The sequence below is a fragment of the Mesocricetus auratus genome, unplaced genomic scaffold, assembly GCF_017639785.1.
Source record: "Mesocricetus auratus isolate SY011 unplaced genomic scaffold, BCM_Maur_2.0 Super-Scaffold_100003, whole genome shotgun sequence".
NCBI classification, from domain to species: Eukaryota; Metazoa; Chordata; class Mammalia; order Rodentia; family Cricetidae; genus Mesocricetus; species Mesocricetus auratus.
In genome coordinates this window covers 34,664,505-34,685,308 of record NW_024429188.1, presented here as the reverse complement: position 1 = coordinate 34,685,308, position 20,804 = coordinate 34,664,505, and the positions used below count along the sequence as shown (strand labels likewise).

At 38.5% G+C, this 20,804-nt stretch overlaps 1 protein-coding gene across 2 annotated transcripts; it reads right to left on the bottom strand.

Annotated features, from left to right (window-relative positions):
* Positions 1–350: 350 nt before the first annotated feature.
* Tasl (TLR adaptor interacting with endolysosomal SLC15A4) lies at positions 351–19,719 on the bottom strand. Of its 2 annotated transcripts, XM_021232990.2 has the most exons (3): positions 19,493–19,719; positions 5,586–5,662; positions 351–1,668 (listed from the first exon to the last, which is right to left on the bottom strand). In XM_021232990.2, the coding sequence occupies exon 3, from the start codon at positions 1,665–1,667 to the stop codon at positions 771–773; it is 897 nt and encodes a 298-aa protein (XP_021088649.1). In that variant the 5' UTR covers position 1,668; positions 5,586–5,662; positions 19,493–19,719; the 3' UTR covers positions 351–770. The 2 variants fall into 2 exon arrangements, with proteins under 2 accessions (XP_021088649.1, XP_021088648.1); XM_021232989.2 differs by lacking the exon at positions 5,586–5,662.
* Between the last annotated feature and the right edge of the window lie 1,085 nt (positions 19,720–20,804).

The following is a 20,804-nucleotide window of genomic DNA, read 5'->3' as shown; positions in this document are numbered from 1 at the left end:
AAAATGGGAAAAAAAGTTTCCACAATTTATTTTGAACATAACAGCACTATGAAAATCATACTCAGCAAAATAAAACAAAATGTTTCAGTGTTCACAGTGGGAGACTTTTCCCTTGGAAAAATGTTATCTCTGTCACTAAATAGAATCAGGGGATTTAAGTCATTGTCTTGTGGCTGTGCCTTTTCTTCAAAAATAAAAACACATTAAGATGTGATGGTACATGCCTATAATACCAGTACCTGCAAGACAGAAGCAGGAGAATAAAAAATTCAAGAACATTGGCTATATAATGATTGCAAAGCCAACCTGAACTACATTGAACCTTGCTGCAAAGAATTAAACAACTGCAATTTGTTTGGTATACCTTTAATATTTACAAAGAATATACCTAAATGACTTACTGATACAGAATAGAGAAAAAAGATACAAGCTTATACTTGGAAAAATGTCGGTCCACCCAAATTTAACAACCTTCTTGTAGTTCTTTTCTTTCTAGAAAAACAACTTGGAGGAATTTATGTGACTGTGAAACGCATGTTTAATATCTTCTCTCTGTGATCATTTTTATATTTTCTGTTTCTGTATAAGCCTGCCCTTGAAACCATCCTGTATTCCTTCAGTACATATAGCAGTAAGAGATTTCTCAAACTTTCCTTTATTAGTCCTTACATCCCTTCCATAGTTCCTTCCCTCTCAATTCTCTGAATAAACCAAAATACATTATTACTTTGGGATTGATAAAAATGAGAAAAAGTTGAGAGGAATATTCTCTATGGAGTTATATTGCTATACTGAGAAATATGGAGACTAGGGGTGCTAATCTCAGATGATACCAACTGCAATAGGTGGCTAATAACTATGTCCTTGACTTTTGAGGTGTCCAGGTTCTTCTCTCTAGATACTTGAAGACTAATTTGGTCCACATTTGTCATGATGAGTTCTGATGCTAGAATCTGGGTAGGAGAACTGTCTTGAAACCCAGTGTCCATAAAGTATTGCTTATATAATTCCACCACCTTCTGCTCCAGGTACTCATTGAGCACTGCATTTGAAATAGGCTTCTGCATTTGCAGGCTGGTTTTCTCTTTGATGCTGGTTATTCTCCAGTAGGATGAGTAGCGCTGGATAGGCTTGAGGGGAAATTCAGTGGGCTGAGTAGAAATGGAGTCCTCCATAGACAAAGGAATCTCAGATGACCTCAGCAAAGGACCATCTTCAAAACTGCTCTCCGAGGGAAAATCTGCCATTACTGAGTTAATGGCCATCACCTGTCCCCCTGCAATATGTAAGTCATTGTAATTTTTGCAAATACTTTTGCAAGAAGGTGGAACCAAATAGGTCTCTCTGATCGCGTCTCTGCAAATGTCAACTGTGGCCAAGGTTGGACTTTCAAATACAGGGTTGAAGTTTGTCTGCAACACTGTTCTGCTCTGGCTTCTGCTATGTTGACTCCCTCTTGCACGCACTGGTGAAATAAACTTGCCAGACGATTTGCAGCTCACATAAAGGCTTTGGACTTGTGCTTCATCCACAGAGGAATATGAAAGAGCAGCAACAGACCTTGTTTCCTCACCCTGTTCCCCAGCTACCGGTTCATTATAAGATGCACAATTCCAATGAATGTCATTCCAGTAGGCAAGTCCACTAAGATACCCTTCTGAGAGCATTCTGAAAAGAGAAGTCATGAGAAACAGTGAGAGAAAAGAACACTAGAAAAAAATTTAATTGGCAGTGGATATATAAAATTGAAGGATGATTAATTCATTCATTCATTCACTGACCAGGCCATCACTAACTGTGTACCTGGTGTATACCAGACCTATGGTATATGTGGGAGGTACAAAAATAAAAGTCTATACACCATCCTTCTCTTATGGAAGAAAATAAACTGGATGCAAATAGCCTCAATATTATATTACTGAAGATTATGACAGTGGTAGGCACAAAGGAAGCTTAAAGAAAAGTACCCTAACATAGTCCAGGGCAAAAAGAATGTGATTTAAGACATGTGGCATTTCATCTCAAGAGTAAGCAGGAGTTGGGGATACCAACATAAAATTATAAGAAGACACTGTGGCCTATTCACAACATAATAAATAGCTAAGAAGAAGAAATAGGACTTGTACGATAGCCCTGAATCTCATTACAAAGGGCCTTGGGCATTGGACAAAAGAGTTATGTTGTGCCCAGAAAGGGAAGTGGAGAAATTGCCATCTGGAGAGTCACATGGCCAGTATGCTATGAGAAAAAGATTGAAGAAATATTGGCAAATTCTATTGAAACAAGCACTGTAATGTTGCTCACTTTATAACATTTTGTTCCTGGGGATTAGATAGCAATTGGGATGTAAGGGAATTCTAAGAATATTTGGTAAGTTGATGAGACAATTTACAAGAATTCTGAAACTAATTCATGATTGATAAATTATGAAAGAACAAAGTTTCCCCTACATTTTGAGGTCATGTTGGCTTTTTCTTTTTATCCCTCTCACTTCGCAGAATATATCCTAGAAGTGTCTACACTCAACTGACAAGTTTACCTCTACCCTAGTTATTAAAATTCTTTCCTGACAGTAGGCCTTCCCCCACACCTTCCCTCCCCCTTCCACATCCTTAGCAGTTGTCATTGAAGACTGGGGTGGGTAGAACAAGCCAGAAACAAGCAGCTGCATTTTCTAAAAAAAGGAACACACTGGCATTCCTGGAATCTGAGCAACAGGCAACAGTGAGGAGAACTAGTTGTCTTTGATCCCAAGGGCTGGGCTACTAAAGCAGACCTGTCAATTTGACACTGAAATTGAAAAGTCAAAAGGAAGGATCATTTAAAAAAGTATATAACATTATGTTTTCCAGTTTCAGTCCCTGTTTTACATTCATGTAATCATCCAAGTAAATAAAATGTTCCTTTGGGGGAAACTGTCATCAGGTGTAATATATAAGAAAACAATTGTACAGAGATAATGTTATAAAATACCTATATTTTCAAAATTATTTCCCAAGTATATTTATCAAATTCATCCATTGTTTAAATGTTTGTTATTCTGTAGGCAAAGTTATGCAACATAATGATACAAAGCTGATTTTTCAACAAATCTGGGAATAAATAATGCTTGTATTCTTAGTATAATTAAAAGGATACAAAAAATTTGATGCTTAACTTAAAATACTTTTGATGTACAGTTCAATAAAACTAGTATGTAGAGGAACCAAAAAAAATAAATGAGAGAATAATTAGCCAAGCAACAAAGATGACCATAATGGCCCTAAATGTGACGAAACTATTTTCCCATCCTAGCCCCAGGAGGCTGTGCATGGCATTCTGTATATAGATTCAGAAAACATGAGTCAGGGAAAAAGTTCGCTGATGACTTTTAAATTTCTATATAAACATTAGAAAATCTTGGCAGAGACTGGGCTGGACAAGACAGGTAGAGTATAAAATTTTAAAAAATTACTGTTGACAGTGAGATCCTTTATCAAGCCAAGTAAAGAAAAAGGAAACTAAAAATCGAGCATAGTGGCGCACATCCATAGTCCCAATACTTGGGAAGATAAGGCAGAAGAGCTGGCGTCTAAGTTCAATCATGTCTCACAGAAATCAAAAGAAGAGAGAGGTGGGTATATTAATAATTAAAATGAGTTCTAAGATACTATAATTTTAGCTTTTAAACTTCATACTCTAAATTCAGAACCATTAAGAAGTTAGGGCATTCCAGGCAGTGGTGGTGCAGGCCTGTAATCCCAGCACTCAGGAAGCAGAGGTAGGAGGATGTCTGAGTTTGAGGCCAACCTGGTCTACAGAGTGAGTTCCAGGACAGTTACACAGAGAAACCCTGCCATGAAAACAAAAGCAACAACAATGAAAGAACGTAGTAGGGCATATTATGCATGGATCAACATCATAAAGTCAGTACCCAACTGCCCTGTCCAGCAAGACTCCAGGGATGAACCTGACTGGGGATGCCTAAAGAATAGAGAAAAGACAAACAGAGACACAGAAAAGCCAGGATCAGGTGTACTGGGCTCTCTAATGGCAAAACTACAACATCCCAGGAGTTCAGTGTGTTTATTGTTGTTTTGGCTGGTCTGTGTCATCTTGACATACAAAATAGAGTTATCTGAATGGAGGGAAAGTTAATTGAGAAATGCCTCCATAAGATACAACTGTAAGGCACTTCATTAGATATCAATGGGGGAGGGTCCAGCCCACTGTGGGTGCTGCCATCCCTGTACTGGTGGTCTGGGTTCTATCAGAAAGCAGGCTGAGCAAGTCAATAAGTAGTACACTTCCATGCCTCTGCATCAGCTCCCACCTCCAGGTTCCTCCCTGTTTGAGTTCCTGTCCTGATTTCCTTTGGTGATAATCAGTGCTGTGGAAGTGTACACTGAATAAACCCTTTCCTCCCCAGCTTCCTCTGTGTTCATGATGGTTTTTTTGAAGCTATAGAAACACTAAGACAAGTATGTAGATTTGAACAGTGAGCGGGGGTTATTGCATACAGTTGAACAAGGAGGGTGGGTATACAGCTGGAGCAAGGAGGCAGATTCAGCTAATCTCTGTAGGAGCAGTCTCTATAGGGCAAAAATCTTCAGGCTTTAAATATCGGTGGGAATAAAGCTATGGTATACATTTTCTACACGCACTGTCAACACCCGCACTTGGACATCCAAGGAACCCCTTGTCATTTCATTCTGAATCTGAGGCTAGGGTCTTTGACTTGGCTGTGCTCATGTCAACAACACAGATTGACTCAGGACTTCACTCACTCAGGACTTACTCTGATCACCACACCCTAGCTCCCAAGGAGAATGGGAGGAAAAGGGACTGCTCAGGAAATTACCTCATGCCTAGCAAGATGCAAGTGACACTTGCATGTGGTTCACAAAGACAGGCAGTCCTGGGGCTGCTTCATTGAGTCTCCTTATACACTAAAAAGATGTTAAAAGCCTAGATACCTGAAGAATGCATACAAATTGGATAGAAAGACTGTAGACATGATCTACAAAGAGCACTAACCAGAACTTAAGTGAAGAAGTTGCCATGGATATGAGTGGGATTACATTGTGAAACCAAAGGTATTCTCTACATATACCCATTCCTAAGTGGTCTTCTAGTTCTATATATGAGAATTCTGAATTTAGAAGCAAGCCCTGGGAAGAGGGGACGACTGAGGTCAACCTGTAGGCAGAGGAATCAAAGAGGCACACTGCACAGTTGCTAAAGGCTGACACAGCTGCAGACCTTTTTTACAGTAGGACTTCATGTCACTGACCCAACAATGAAAAAAACCAGGGAATGAACACCTCAAAACACCAGTTCAGAAGAACATAGTCTACCAAGATGAGCACTAACTAACTGTTGCTCTATAACAATGAAATACCTTGGGTCTAGGGGGATGAATTTGTTTGAGCTAATGGCACAATTACCTGAGTCTAGATCCCTAGCACCCACATAGACAAAGACTTTGCTGTGAGACAAAGTCAGTTGGGGCTACATGACAACTGGGTTACAGATTGAAAGCATGACTCGAAAACAAAAATAAATAGATTCCGGTGATTCCTCCGGCTGGAGAATTCTGCACTCACCCTTTAAGTATATGGGTTTTCAATTCCTTATCTTGTCCTGACTTGGAATTCTTTTTTTTTTTGATGGTGAGAAAGATCTGAAAAGACAGGAGATAGATCTCAATCTGGTCCCTTTGAAACATCCCTAGTCTTCACCATCTGCAACATTGTGAAGGGATTCAAAGAACCTTGACTAACAAAGACTATTTCCTACATATTAGGAAACTATTAGCAAAAATTTGAGAGGGAGGGCAAAGATTCCAAGAAAAATAGCAGAATAGGCATATGGATGTGTCGGGTTTTTTTCTATCTCCCCAGTTATTGCCAACAACTAATCCTACCGGGGACTGATATTCAATAGACCTAACAATTTCAAAAGAAAGCAAATATAAAAACAGCAAATAATCCAATCAATAAATGTGCAAGTGATAAGAATATAAAGTTATCCAAAGAAAGACAGTACCTTTAGTCATCAGAAAAATGCAAATTAAAACTGCTTTGAGATTCCTTGACACCAGAGTCAGAATGGCTATCGTCCAGATAACAAACACTATCAAGGATTTGGAGAAAGAGGAAGCCTTAGACACTGTCAATGTATATCCGTGAAGGTTAATATTGATTGCCAATTTTCCAGGATCTTGAATTACTTAGAAGACAAACTACTAAGCATGCTTGCTTGTCTGAATTAGGTTAGCTTCTGGGAATGCCTGTGAGAGGTAGCTAGATTGGGTTACCTGAGATAGGAAGGCACATTTTAACTGTGGCTGTCATCATTCCATGGGCCAGGATTCTGGAGTAAATTCAAAAGGAGAGCAAGCTGGGCATGAAAATTCCATTACTGCAGACAAAATGAGACCAGCTGTCTGCTGCTTCTCTCCTCCTCCTGCAGCCAGGCCTTTCCAACCATGATGCAGTATTACACTGAACTCTAAGCCCAAACACACCCCTATTCTCCCTTAAGTTGCCTCTGTCAAGACATTTTGGCGTAGCAACAATATAAGTAATTTATGCAGCATCTGAACTGGCACAGCCACTTTGTATGGGGTTCATAAATAACTAAAAATGAAATTGCTATGTTACTCAACTACACTCCTCTTCCTGTATATACACCTGAAGAACCCTATGTCAACATACCACATAGATATTTGCGAATCCATATTTATACCATACTGCTCACAATAGTCAAGATAAAGAATCAGATGCCTGAATATCATTAACACAAATGGTTCAAGAAAATGGTGTGTGTGTGTGTGTGTGCGCGCACGCGCACGCACGCAACAGAATTTTACTCAGCTATAAAGAATGAAATTATGATACTCAGGAAATTAGTGAAGTGAAGATCATTATACTAAGTGAAATAGACTCAGAAAGATGTCATTTTTCTTACACAGAATCTAGATTTAAATTACACACACACACACACCTGCACACAGCATGAAAACAGAAAGGTGAGTAATTTGACTAAAAGGAGAAGTGGGGAACAAGAGAAGGTAATGAATTACATGTGTCAGGAAAGGAGAAGGGTGGTGTGTTTGGGAGAGGAAGGAGATTACCAAGAGGCAGAAGGGGAGGGAGTAGTCAATGAATAAAACAGAATAGTTTTGCAAGAAATTCATATATTTGATTGCTAAATAGAACATCCAACACCCTCTTCTGGCCCCCTCGTACACCAGGCACATGAGTATTACATATACATGCATGCAGGCTCTCACACATACCCATGAAATTTTTTTTAATCTTTTTTTTAAGGTAAGACTGGGGGAATTAACTCAGTGCCATAGTACTTACTTCCCTGTCATCCACAAAGTTCTGGGTTTAATCCAAGTTCCACAAAAGTAAAAATGATTTTAAAACTACAGAAAACTGTTGGAGAGTAGCTAAGAAGAAACAAAAAGAAGGCGGTACTTCCTGTCCAGCTGGATTGTGGTGATGAAAAGTGTCTATTAAAGGTGAACATTGCCATGGGCCCTGAAGCACAAGATTGTCTTAACAATGCAGTGATCAGGTTGAAGGCACTGTAGATAGGAGAGAATGTCAACACATGTGAATAAGTCTCTCTGTCACTCTCAAGTTTGACAGTGGCAGACACCACTCTATAGTGTATTGGTTTTCGGGTTACAGAAGCCTTAAGAGCCTTTGTTGACGAGCCTGCCTTTCATATCCTTGTTCCCATTCAGACAGATGCCAAATCTCCCATCATTTTATCATCCCACTCTTTATATCCATCAGTCCGATCTGATAGAGGCTTCTCTCAAGGTGCGGAAATATTTATGAAAAGTACTAATAATCTCCACTTGTTCACAAAAGTGGAGGGAGGTCTAGCATTTTACTATTTATGAAGAGGTTTGTTAGTGGCTTCATTATGGTAAATAAGGTCTCCACCCTTCTTGTTGAGCATGGGAGGCCGAGGTAGGAAAATCATGGACTGTAAAAGCAGTCTCTGCTATGAGCTTAAAAGAAAACTGCCATTCTTGTATATGACACCAAGTGCAGATTAGTCAATTGCTGAAGCAGAAAACTCATCCTACTGTCTAGGGATGTGAGCAAAGTGAATGAATACTGGGAAGCGAGAGTGTGTAATAAAGTCAGTGAACTACACTGAGACAGGCTGAACGTATTTCACCTAACCTCACTTCTAGCAAAAAAAAAACACCTGAATCTGAAATTCTCCAATGTTTGAATGTTTTTGAGTTCCAACACTTTGACACCACAAATGGACAAGTCCACTCTTAATCTCTTGTGATAGTTTAAGTTCGTATGCACTAAAAATATCGTGCAAAGTTGTCTTCAGTGTCAGTGTGTATGCAGAAAGGTATATATGAGGCATACATTTTATATTTCAAGTTGGCTCCTATTCCCCAAATATATCATGTATGTACAAATATTTCCAAATCTTTAACAAAACACTGCTGTTCCCCAGCATTTAAGATCAAAGATTCCCAGCCTGACATGCAAGGAAAATTATTGAGAGTCTGGTAGAGTGCAAGATGAGCGCCAGTGAGATTGAGGCTGTAGTTAAGGGTACGAACTGGGAGACTGATGGATTCATTCTCCAGCTGACAGGGGCACTGAGAGTGAGGCTGCAGACAGCTGAGACAAGGAGTAACTATGAATGGCCACGAACCAAGCGTGGTGCAGCACTCCTAGATTCCTAGCACTTGGAACGTAAAGGCAGGTGGATCAAGAACTCATAACTGACTTTGGCTACATGGCAAGTCTGAAGCCATCCTGGACTACATGATACTGCCTCAAAAACAATAAACAAATAATAAATAAATAAATAAATAAAGCATCTCAGATATGAAAATGAAGATAAGAGAAAAGCCAAAAATAACTTTGAAACCAGGTTTGGTGGCTCAGTCATTTAACCCTAGCAGATGGGAGATTGCAGTAAGAACACTGCTCTTGAGGTCTGCTTGGGCTTCATAGTAAACAGCCAGTCTGAATATATGGAGATATGATACTAGCGCTGTCTGACATGGGGGAGGGTGTCTTAATTCATCTTGAGCCTAAAAGAGATGGCACATCTGAGTACAAATATCTGTGTACCAGGAATGTCTAATGTGATAAAGTATATCCATAAACCTATCACTTGAGAGGCAAAGACAGAAGGAGGCCAGCTTGGTCTATATCCCACGATCCAGGCCAGCTAGGGCTACATTGATATATGTGTGAATGACAGAGGGAGAGACAGAAAAAGAGAGACAGACATGTATTCCATCAGGCAGGTAAGTTACTTAAAGTTAATAATGGAATCAGTGTCCAAGTATAGGAAGTAGAAATTTACACCGGGGGCCTGAGAAACTTTCTAGTATTTGTAATGTTGCTCCCTAATGCTCACCACATTACAGTGTCACATATCTTTGTCAACACTGCAGGAGTTTCAGAAGTACTGAATAGATGTCTTTAGTTTCAGGTGTTAAACAGCTTTGGAACAATGTTTCCAAAGTCGCGAGGCCCGCAGACACTATCAGTCAGAACATAGAGCTTATATTACATTAGTTAACACCCAGCTGCCTGTTTCCAAATTATTACATTATCTCTAAGAGCCCTAAAACTTTACTATTGCGTGAGTTGAGGAAGCGAGCCAGTGGATTTAGCCAGAAAACGGTCTTTCTGAAAACTGGCAGCAGAGGGCAGTAGGAAGCATGCCACAGAGGTTTGTGAAATGATTCCTGAAGCTGTGCAGACTAACCCTGCACAAAAATTACAAACAAAAAAACATACAAATACATTTATTTGATCAGTACTTTACAGCCCAAGCCTATAATACTAGCACTCTGGAAACTGACACAAGAACATAGCTGTGTGTTCAAGGCTAACTTGTGCTACATAGGAAGACCCTGTCCAAAAGGGGGCCAGGACTGGTAAGATGACTCATTGGGTAAGGCATTTGCTGCCAATCTTGATGACCTCAGTTTGATCCCCAGGACCCCCTTAGTAGAAGGTGAGAACTAACTTTGGCAAGTTATCTTCTGAGCTCCACACAAGTGCATATGCACACAAATACACACATAAATAAATAAAGATAACTTAGTTTAAAAACAGAAATTATTTCATCTTGTAACCATAATTTAATGCACCACTAGAATGAATACAGTATATCATAGAATCCTAAAAATCACAAAGCAGAAAAACAAAAGCTTCCTGGGACTATTTTAGTTTATTTCTAGCATTTTATTTAATAATTTTTATTGCCTATGAAACTTTAAAATACTATTACCGTATCTCAAAGGCATACTTAATTTTATTCAAGGCATTGAACCTAATGAATTAAATTATTCATATAGTTTATTGTTAGAAGTTCTGTTTCTCATCTTAGAGAATCTCTGTGTGTGTGTGTGTGTGTGTGTGTGTGTGTGTGTGTGTTTAAATCTGAGTAGTTATGTGAAAAAAGGCATCCAAGGACATCTGCTGATGAGATGTTCTAGGCAAATTTAGCCTGCATTAATCATTACCACACAGTGGCATACCAAATTTAACCTGATGTGCAAATTCACAACCTAGAAGTACAGGCTAAAGTGCAGTACTTTGTTCAATCATTTACTTAGTCTTCTGAAGAAACTTCAGTATAAATTTTCCATATATATAATATAAAATGAAATGTTGTAATTTCTGGATATAGACATACTTTTAATTTATATCCTAGCAACATAAACCCAGGATCAAAAAGAAAACCTAATGGTACTAGATGTCTAATCCCAGCACTACGGAACCAGAGGCAGGATGATCACAAATTTAAGACCAAATTTGTCTACGAATTCTAAGCCTACTAGTGCTACATAGTGAAAACCTGTATATACTACAAAAGCAAAACAAAGTAAAAAGAACTAAAGAGGGATAACTTTGCAGAAGGAAGATCTAAAAAAATACCTGTTAAGTATAAAAAAATGCCTGTTAAGAATAGTAAATATTTAAAGTATTATAGGTCATAGAGTCTGTTGCAACTCTGCCCTCATAGAAGAAAAGTAGGCACAGACAACATGCAAACAAATAGTTATGGCTGTGTTCCAATAAACTTATTTATAAAAACGGTCCTGGGCTGAAGCTTACTTAAACTTGACCTTAATCAAGCCTCCCCCTATATAGGATGTAGTAGCTTGTGACTGTAGTCCCAGCATTTGGATGACTGAAGCAGGAGGATTGATTGCTTCCAGGACAGTCAGGTCTAGGTTCCAGTGAGTTTCAAGCTAGCTTGTGCTTCAGAGTAATACCCTATCTTAAAAACACAAAATAGCAAACAAGCCAAAAGCGGACACAGATGGTCTTGGTGGAACATACCCTCATCCTATGCATTTGGAGTTTGAGGCTGGGGATCATGAGTTCAGAACGAGCATGGACTAAAAATAAAGACCTGGTTTAAGAAGCAAAAAGAAAGGAAGGAAGGATAAAGGGAAAAAAGAAAAAGATAGAAAGGAAAAACAGGAAAAGAAGGGGAAAAGAAAACAGAAAAGATGCAGATAGAGTAAATTGGGTAGGACATCATGACAGCAACTTTACTTTGGTTGCTTTATATATATTATCCCCAATATTTCAATAATATAAGATATTAAATATTATCATAGCTGCCAAATGAGAAAACTGACAAGGTAATGGATGTGGATTTTAAAATGTCTTATGGATGAAAGGATGGGGATCAGCAGGAGTGCCAGGGCAATCCATGAAAATTACAGGGTGATATCATTAAATACATAATATACTTGTATGGCAATGTCAAAATGAAACTCATTACTATAAACAATTAATATGGTATATAAAAATAAAAACTGTAGAAAAAGAAAACTGCCCTTCCTAACGTCATAGGGCTACTGTCTACTGACTGCAAGATTGAAGGCCAAATTTATAAACTCCAAAGCCTGTGTTTAGAATATGTTGTTCTGCTGCATAGTTGAAGGCATTTGATATCCATCACACAATTATAATACCAAGCACATTTGTTCTTCTAAGAAAGTGCCATCATCCCTGACTTCAGTTAATAGCAGCTGCACTTGCCAAGTAAAAGAAAGAAGATACAGTGAAGTGATAAACAAATAACTTATCCTCCATCTTTGAATCTAACCATGTTAACACTGTCCTTAACTAGTCCTAATACTTTAACCTAGAAAAATACCAGTCTTGATTTCACAACTGCCCTCCACAAGATAATTCCGTTTTCCCAATGTACTGTTTACACATAAACCAAACATCTACATATGCCAAACACTCATGGTGTGTGGTCTGCCTGCTTAACCTCATCTCTGCCTGTTTCCCACAGGACCCAAGACCCTAGCTATTCTGAGTGTATCTCAGTTCCACCCATCCCAACTACCATCCTAAGGCTATTTTATTCTTCTGTCCTGAGAGCTTGAACTCTTCCGTCATCCCTGGGCCATCTTCCATAATCTTCAGGTCTCATCTCAAACCCTTAACATTCCAAAGACTCTCTCTTCTTAAATTAGAAAAGGATTTAAGGTTCATCTCTTCCTTATTGCAAGATATTTACTAGAATTACATGGAATGTTAATAAAACCCAACCAATACCATAACCACTAAAATAAATAATTGAAGCAGTGTGTGTAACAAAGGAGTAACTGGCAATAGCAAAAAGAGAGGTATGCCGTTTGTGTGGAAGGGAGGAATTTGAGATAGCAGTGAGCTAAAGTATATGCCATCTCTTTTTTGTTTGTTTTGTTTTGTTTTTCAAAACAGGGTTTCTCTGTAACTTCAGAGACTATCCCAGAACTCGCTCTGTAGATCAGATATCCACCTGCCTCTGCCTCCTGAGTGCTGGGATTAAAGGTGTGAGCCTCCACAGCCCAGCCATATCTCATCTCTTGTAGAATACTTTCAATAAGGACAAACTAAGACACCAGAAGAGATTAGATTGACATGCGTACAAAGGACACCTCTAGTAGTAGCCAAACACAAGTGGAGTCAGTAGGCTGGAACCACCACCCAACAATGTGTTGTACCATCTGCTGAAAACAAGAAAGTAAAATGTTGCCTGCTGTTTCATAGAATCTCTTGGGCCAAGGCTCCCATATGCCAGAAAGTCTGCTCATGGAAATCTATCATAGCTGGGAGTCATGGCATACACCTGTGTAATCAGTAGTCAGAGACAAGAGAATGGAGAGTCATTTTTGATTACATAGTGATCGTGAGACTAGCCTGGGCTGTGAGAGCTTATCTCAAAATCAGAGCAAAAATAAATGGTAGCCGTTAGACAGTGACAAAAATTATTTCATCTATATTAACATCTAAAAGCATCTTTCATTGTAGTAAATCATTGATGATAACGCATGTTGGGGATTTTTTCTTGTTTTGCATATGTGTCTATATATGTTTATAGGAGCCAGATTTTGAGAAGCAGGCTTACTAGAATACAGCTATTATTAAATAATTTATTTTGGAGGTATTGGGGGTGTAGGGTATCATGTATCCCAGGCTAACATGAAAGTTACTATATAGCCAAGAACAGTCTTGAACTTCTGTCTTCCCTCCTCCACCACTCAAATGCTAGAATAACAGGTGTGTACTATCATATTTCATGCCTGCCAGGCAAGTTCTCTAGCTACTGACCTATACCCCAACCTAACTAAATTGCCTTTAAATTAGATTGAACCAATTTATTCTCTTGCTAACAATGTTTGAGATTCTTTCCACTGAAATTCTTAAACACTTTCCTGATTTTTACAAGTTTTCCAGTAGAGGAGAACTTATCCTTATCTCACATTTGGTAGTGAAGCAAACATCTTTAAGATTATGACTAGACAGGTGGTGGTATAGCATGCCTGTAATCCCAGTATTTGGGAGACACAGACAGGCAGATCTCTGTGAGTTTAAGGCTAGCCTGGTCTACAGAGTGAGTTCCAGAAAAGCGAAAGCTGTAACACAGACAAGCTCTGTCTTAAAAAACCAAAATGAAATTATGGCTAGCAGTCATCACAACACTGGGGAAGCTGAGGCAGAAGGACCAGAGGTTCAAAACCAACCTCAGCCATATAGTGAGCTTTAGGCCAAGCTGACTTCAAGGCATCCTGTCCCAAAAGGTAAAAAACAAACAAACAAAAACTAAATAAAATAAAATATCTGTTCTTTCTGGACATAATGGCACACATCTACAATCCTAGAACTGGAGATGCAGGGCAAGGAGGATTGTTTCAATTTCTAGGTCAGTCTAAGCCAGTCTAGTCCATACAGCAAATACCAGGCCAAACAAGGCTACACACACACACACACACACACACACACACACACACACACACACATATATGTATATGTATATGTATATATGTGTGTGTGTGTGTGTGTGTCATTGTACTTTTTCTTTTGGGTTTTTTGGTTTTTATTTTTTTTAAGACAGGGTTTCTTTGTGTGTAGTCCTGGCTTTCCTGGAACTCACTTTGTAGACCAGGCTGGCCTCGAGTTCACAGAGATCCTCCTATCTCTGTGTCTCGAGTCCTGGGATTAAAGGTGTGTTTCCTGGTTTATTTTGTTTACTTTAAGTACTTTCAGTACTGCTGGTTTTACGTCAAACATATCTGCTGCATTTTCTGTATCTAAGCACCGGTTGATGGACATCCAGGCTGGTTCCATTTGTACACTATTGTAACTAGTAGAGCATGAATGAAAGTATCTCTGTGATACAGTGCCTTAGAGACCTTCAAGTGTACACCTAGGAGTGGTACAGGTGAGTCTTATACTTAACTTACTTTGGTTGTTTTGCTTGAAACTGTGGCCATTCTCCTGCCTTGGCATCCCAATTTCTGAGATTACAAGTATGACCCAATACACTTGACTTCTAGTTTTAATTATTTGAAGTACCTTCACAGTGTGTCTTCCTTAGTGGATTCACAGGTTTGCTATCCCACCAGAAGCACAGAGGGTTCATCTTTCCCAACATCCTTACCAGGATTTGCTGGCTTTTTTTGTTTTTGTTTTTTATGCTAGCCTTTCTACCAGGAGTTAGATGGATTCTCAATTCAGTATTAATTTGCATTTCCTGGACTCATTCATATTTCAGTTCCTACTACAAAACAAAATTTGTGATTAACTATTCTTCTGCAACATATTTTCTTAAGGTAGGGTTGTAAACTGGGTGTAATGATGGATGCCTGTGTTCCCAGAACTCAAGATGTCGAGGCTGCAGGACTACCACAAGTTCAAATCTAGCCTGGACTACATAGAAAAACTGTCTGTTAAAAATAAAGAATCAAATCAAAAATTTTCTTTCTCCATATTAATTTGACTAAATGAGCAAATAAATTTGGTTTGGGGGCTTTTCTGGGATTCTTATGTTCAAAACTAGTAACTATATACAAGGACTTTACCTGATTATAAACTCTTCATTCAGGCTATGTAAAATTTGGTGCAAAAGTATTAGTAAATATATTTTTAATAATTTTTATGGTTTTTCATATTCTTTCTTACCATCTCATACAATAAACAATAAACCTTATGATCGTTTTTTAAAATATTTTACATTTATTTTTATATAAAAAGAGATTTTAAAAATAAGGAACAACTTTTCTAGTTTATAAATTCAAGTTTCTTTCCTTTCCCTTTTTGATGCTAGGTCTCATTCTGTATCTTGCATCATCCTGAGATTCCCTATATACCTCAAGCTGGCCTTGAACTCATGTCAGTTGTCCTGCTTCTGCTACTCTCTGTCAACACAAGCTCAAAAGAATGATGCATGACGAGCAACACCTTGGGGAACTGTGAGAGAGGTTCCAGGAAAAAAGGCAAAGGCCCTTTTTTTTACCTCAGGTGGATTTTGTTCCCAGGATTGTTCTTAGACATGATTTTATATCTCCTGAAACAAGCATTTACATTCAATTTCTAAGACATGTTCATTCTTGTTGGCTGTAAGAACATAGCTATAGAATCTGGTCAATGCACCCTAGCCTTCTGCCTTGCTTTTGTGTTTTCCAGACATAATCTTAGTAGTGCCAGGCAATTGTGTTTAAACTGGTCTGTCCTGAGAAAGTTCTGGGAAAGGACTGTTCTGTCAATATTTAGTATGTGCTTACTGGTGTTTTTAAAAATGTTTATCTGATCATGCTTTTCTGAACTCAACGACCTTCCATGGATCATTGCTTTCTTTGTTACATCGAAAAGTACACTGAAATGAAGAAAGGTTGTCTGCAGCGTCAGACTGTAGTCCACCCCATTCTTTCAGGTTCTCAGATCCCAGGTCTCAAAGACAGATCTCATTAGGTCGATGAAAATCAGCATCCACATTCTGGCATTCCAGGCAAGAGCCATTGCTCTTGGTTTGATCTTATACTTTTGGTGTCATAATTATGTCATCATTATGTGAAAGACTGGTCATATCCTTAGGAAACATACACTCAACATTTAGGGACGTGACGTGCAATGAAGCCAACAAATTACTCTTTAAAAATGTCAGAAAAAACAGACAGAGAGAAATGGAAAACAAATATGACAGAATAACACACCAAATTAATGTACTTGATAGAAATATGGGTGGTTATTGTATTACCTCAAGAGAATAGAAAGAAACTATTACTTTTGATCTTGAGAATTTTTGTAGTTCTAGAGACTATTAGATATCTATTAGACAGTCATGTAACAATAGCTTTTTGTTTCTTTTTTTATAAACAAGGTATATATCTGAGTGTGATGGTTCATGCCTCTCATTCCAGCACTAGAAAGGTAGAAGCAGTAATATCAGGAGTTCAAGACCAGTATCAGCTACTTAGGGATCTCAAGGCCAGTGTACACTAAATGAGGCCCTATCACATAAAACAAAAAATAAGTTCAATTGTGATATGGATGTTTAACACAGATTTCAAATACTCTTTATATACACAAAAAAGCTTCTCAACCTCAGAAACAATTGTGGTAGACAGGCTTATGCAAGACATGCCATACGAGTGTCCTTATGAACAGTCCACTCAACCCAAGCCTGTATTCAAGCTTAGACAGACGTGTATAAAAGAAGGGATGTTTGAGATCTAAAAATGATTAAAACAAAGTCCACACACCCTTGCATTCCCTGTCTTTAATACAAAGAGAAGGCTTTCCATAAATCATTTAGACAACAGTTTGAAAAGCAATATTACTATAAAACCATATTCACTTTTAACCTGTCTTGCCACACAAAGTAACACTATCACAACCTTACTGAACTTAATCCAGACTGAAATTCAACGGGAATGTACTGTGATTTTTCTTCCTTCTCTAAAAGTCATCAGCACAACTGAAGTCCGGGACAATGGTGTCTCTGCATATTTGCTTAAGTAGTTATGCCTTCTAATGAAAATGCAGAATTGGATCAATGTAGCAAGTAGTGAAAGAGGAGTGAACAAATTATATAATAAAGTATTTGAAGGCTAAACACAGTAGTGTAGGCTTGTGATCTCAGTAGTGAGGAGGCTGAAGTTCAGGATTCCTGCAAGTCTGTAGACATCTTGGGCTACATAGTATGCTTTAAGCCATCCAAGGCTACATAAATAGACTTTGTTTCAAAACACACACACACACACACACACACACACACACAATTTTTATCAGAATCAGACTCATTGGCACTTGCCTGTAATCCTAGCATTTTGGAAATTGAAGCATGAAGTTCCCCAGTTACAGTTCAGTCTTCGTAACCAAGGAGAAGCCATCTCAGAAAATAAAAAGAAGCAGTCACAGGGCCACAGCCATGCAGTTCGGCCAAGCTGCACGCTTTTCTCAATTACTTAGAAAAGCATACCATTTCATTCTCCCCTTTTCTGCCTCTGGTCTAGACTTGCTTCTGAACATGTCTGCATCAAATGTCATGGTTTTCTCTTCCCCATCTTCATCTTCCTCCTTTGGGTAGCTGCTGAGATTTACAGCTTGCCTGCCCAGGAGATTTTGTTTTAAACACTAATAAAATCGTCTTTGAGCTTCCAACTTTTAAAAATTGATTAAAACAAATTTTGAGTGAGTTTGACCAAAATCAGTCAAAAATTTATATTAAAAATAACAGATCATGCTGTGCCTAGTGGCTCATACCTATAATTCCAACATTTGAATGGATTCAATACAAGCCCAGTCTACATAGTGAGTTTTAAGTCAGCCAGGGCTACATAATGAAACCATACCTTCAAAACAAACAAACAAACAAAAATCAAACAAACAAACATAGATTGAGCTATTTTAAGGAACTGACTACATGAATTAAATCTTTGGGTTATATATTACACATATAGCAGACTTTAAACATGAAATCTCTTGGTACTATACTATTAATAAAGCTTCAAGCTTCATTGCAAACAAGTACATTAAAATCTTGTTCCTCTGGGGGTTAAACCAGCCCAGTCTTAACCTCTTTGGTCATTAGTCCTCCCTCTCTGTTACTGGATTTGGTTTAACCCCTAGAAACAGCTGACCTGACAAGGGTTAGCTCTTGAATCCCAGACTGATGCCTGGGAATCCAGCGTGGGACTGATCAAGACCCCCTGAATGTGGGTGTGAGTGAGGAGGCCTAGGTAATCTATTGAGCCTTGGGTAGTAGATCAGTATTTATCCTGGGTATACAAATGGACTTTGGGCTCCCATCCAACAATAAGAGAGGTACTCTCACCCTGGACTCTTGGGGGAGGGCCTAGGCCCTGCCCTGTATGAAATGACAGACTATGGACACCCCCATGGGGGGCCTCACCCTCCCTGGGGAAATGAGGGGATATTGGGAAAGTTGGTAGGAGGGCGCGGGAAAGGGAGAGGGACCTGGAATTGACATATGAAGCAACCTTGTTTCTAATTTAAATTTAAATTTATATATATATATATATATATATATATATATATATATAATCTTGTTCCTCAGTGGGTGTTGTGAATTATAACCTGGAAATCTAGCAATCAAGAGGCTGAGGCAAATTGCTGCTAGTTAAAAGCTAGTCTGACTACAGAGAGAGACACTATATCAAAGAAAATGAATGAATAAATAAGTAAATAATAAATAAATAAGAACTTTTTAAGCTTAGCTTGAAACCTACAATGCCAACTTCTCAGGAGGCTTAAAAAGTTCCAAGATTATTTGGTCTATCTGGCCAGATTTTAATGAGCCCCTATCTCAAAAAAATTTTAAATGTATCTCAATAATAAAATATTTGCCTAGTATGTGCAAGGCCCAGAGTTCAAATGGCCAGTACTAAAACATAAGCACCAGTAACAACAACAATGACAAAATAAACCCAAGCACTATTTTAGAAATATTCAAAATATCTAAAATAATGTAAATAGGTCAGGGAAAGAAATGTTTAGCTTAATTTTGATTACTGAACTGCCTAGCTTCGTTGAATAATTGGTCAACTTCCTAGTCACTCTAATTTAGTAAACTAGAAAACCTTTCTGATGCCACCAGTGTAGGCTAGTGATAAAAAGCTAAGAATATGTAGGAAGAAAAAGGGGAATAATTGATAAGAGGATCAAAGTGCCTTGCTTACCTTCACCAAACAGTCTGCTCCTTGGTTTCTGCAGCAACGCAAGGACTGATCTAGTAGAGCTGGTTAGCCGGTCAAGGCTCTTTCTCCAAACTGCTCAAGCCTGTCACCCTCACTGAGGAGACCGCCAAGACACTGAGCTGCTCCCTTCTTTGTATAATTGATACAAAGCATGGAAAAAGAGCTGTTTCACTTAAGTCTAGTCTGTGCTAAACAAGGAGTGGGAAGTCCCAGGAAACGGGCAGGAGGCAACTGACGAAGCCACATAGGGCCACAGAATGGTGTTTCTTCCTCTTTTTTGAAAAATGAAACCTATCTCTGAAACTGTCTCCTGTTTTAAAAAAAGAACAGTTGATAGTTGCACATTATAGTAATAAAATATCTGGTAACCCTCTTGCCAATGAGAGCACCAGGCACAGGTGAGTTTTTAAAAATTCTGCTTCTTGATTAATTATTAATAATCTATGATTTTAAGAAGTATTATCTCTTTAATCACAGCACTGAGGACGCAGAGGCAGGCGGATCTCTGAGTCTAAGCCCAGCCTGCTCTACAGAGCAAGTTGAATCACAGGGCAGCCTGGGCTACACAGAGAAACCCAGTCTTGAAACACCCAGCCAAACAACATATATATGTGTAAACAATATGTGTGTGTGTGTGCATTTCATTTTTGTGTATAGTGTTAGCTGGGTTTAGTAGCTCATGTCTTTAATCCAGGGCCGGGGATATTGCTGAAGTAAAATAACAGCCAAGAGTTTGAAATTAGCTGGTTTAAAAAGAAAAACAGCTGGATCTCAGCATCCCAGAGGCAGGAAAATTGCCACATATTCAACGCCAACAAGGTCTACATATCAAGTTCCACACCAGCCAGGATTTCACAGTGACTCTGAAATACATCCGACATGCCAGCCATGTTGCCTCATAATTGTAATCTTTACACATGAGAGGCTGAGACTGAAGGATCACCTTGAGTTCAAGGCTGGCCTGGGCTACATAGCAAGTTCCAAGCAAGTCTATATTACAGAGCAAGGCCCTGTCTCAAATAAAATGTAATTGAAAGAAATTTTGTCTCTTTAATCACCAAAGATCAAAACTGTGAAAATATATTGTGTGGATATTCTTGTACTCCTTTGATATATTTTGAGGGTGAATTCACTGCATCTATCAAAATTTTAGAAGTTCATACATATATGATTTTATAGTTCAAGTATGCTATCAGCTGTGTCTTTTTTGGCAGACTCTTTTATAATGGGTCTGTTACTTTGAGCCAGAAACTGAAACAATGGTTTTCAAAGTCATTCCCCTAGTTTACCCTAA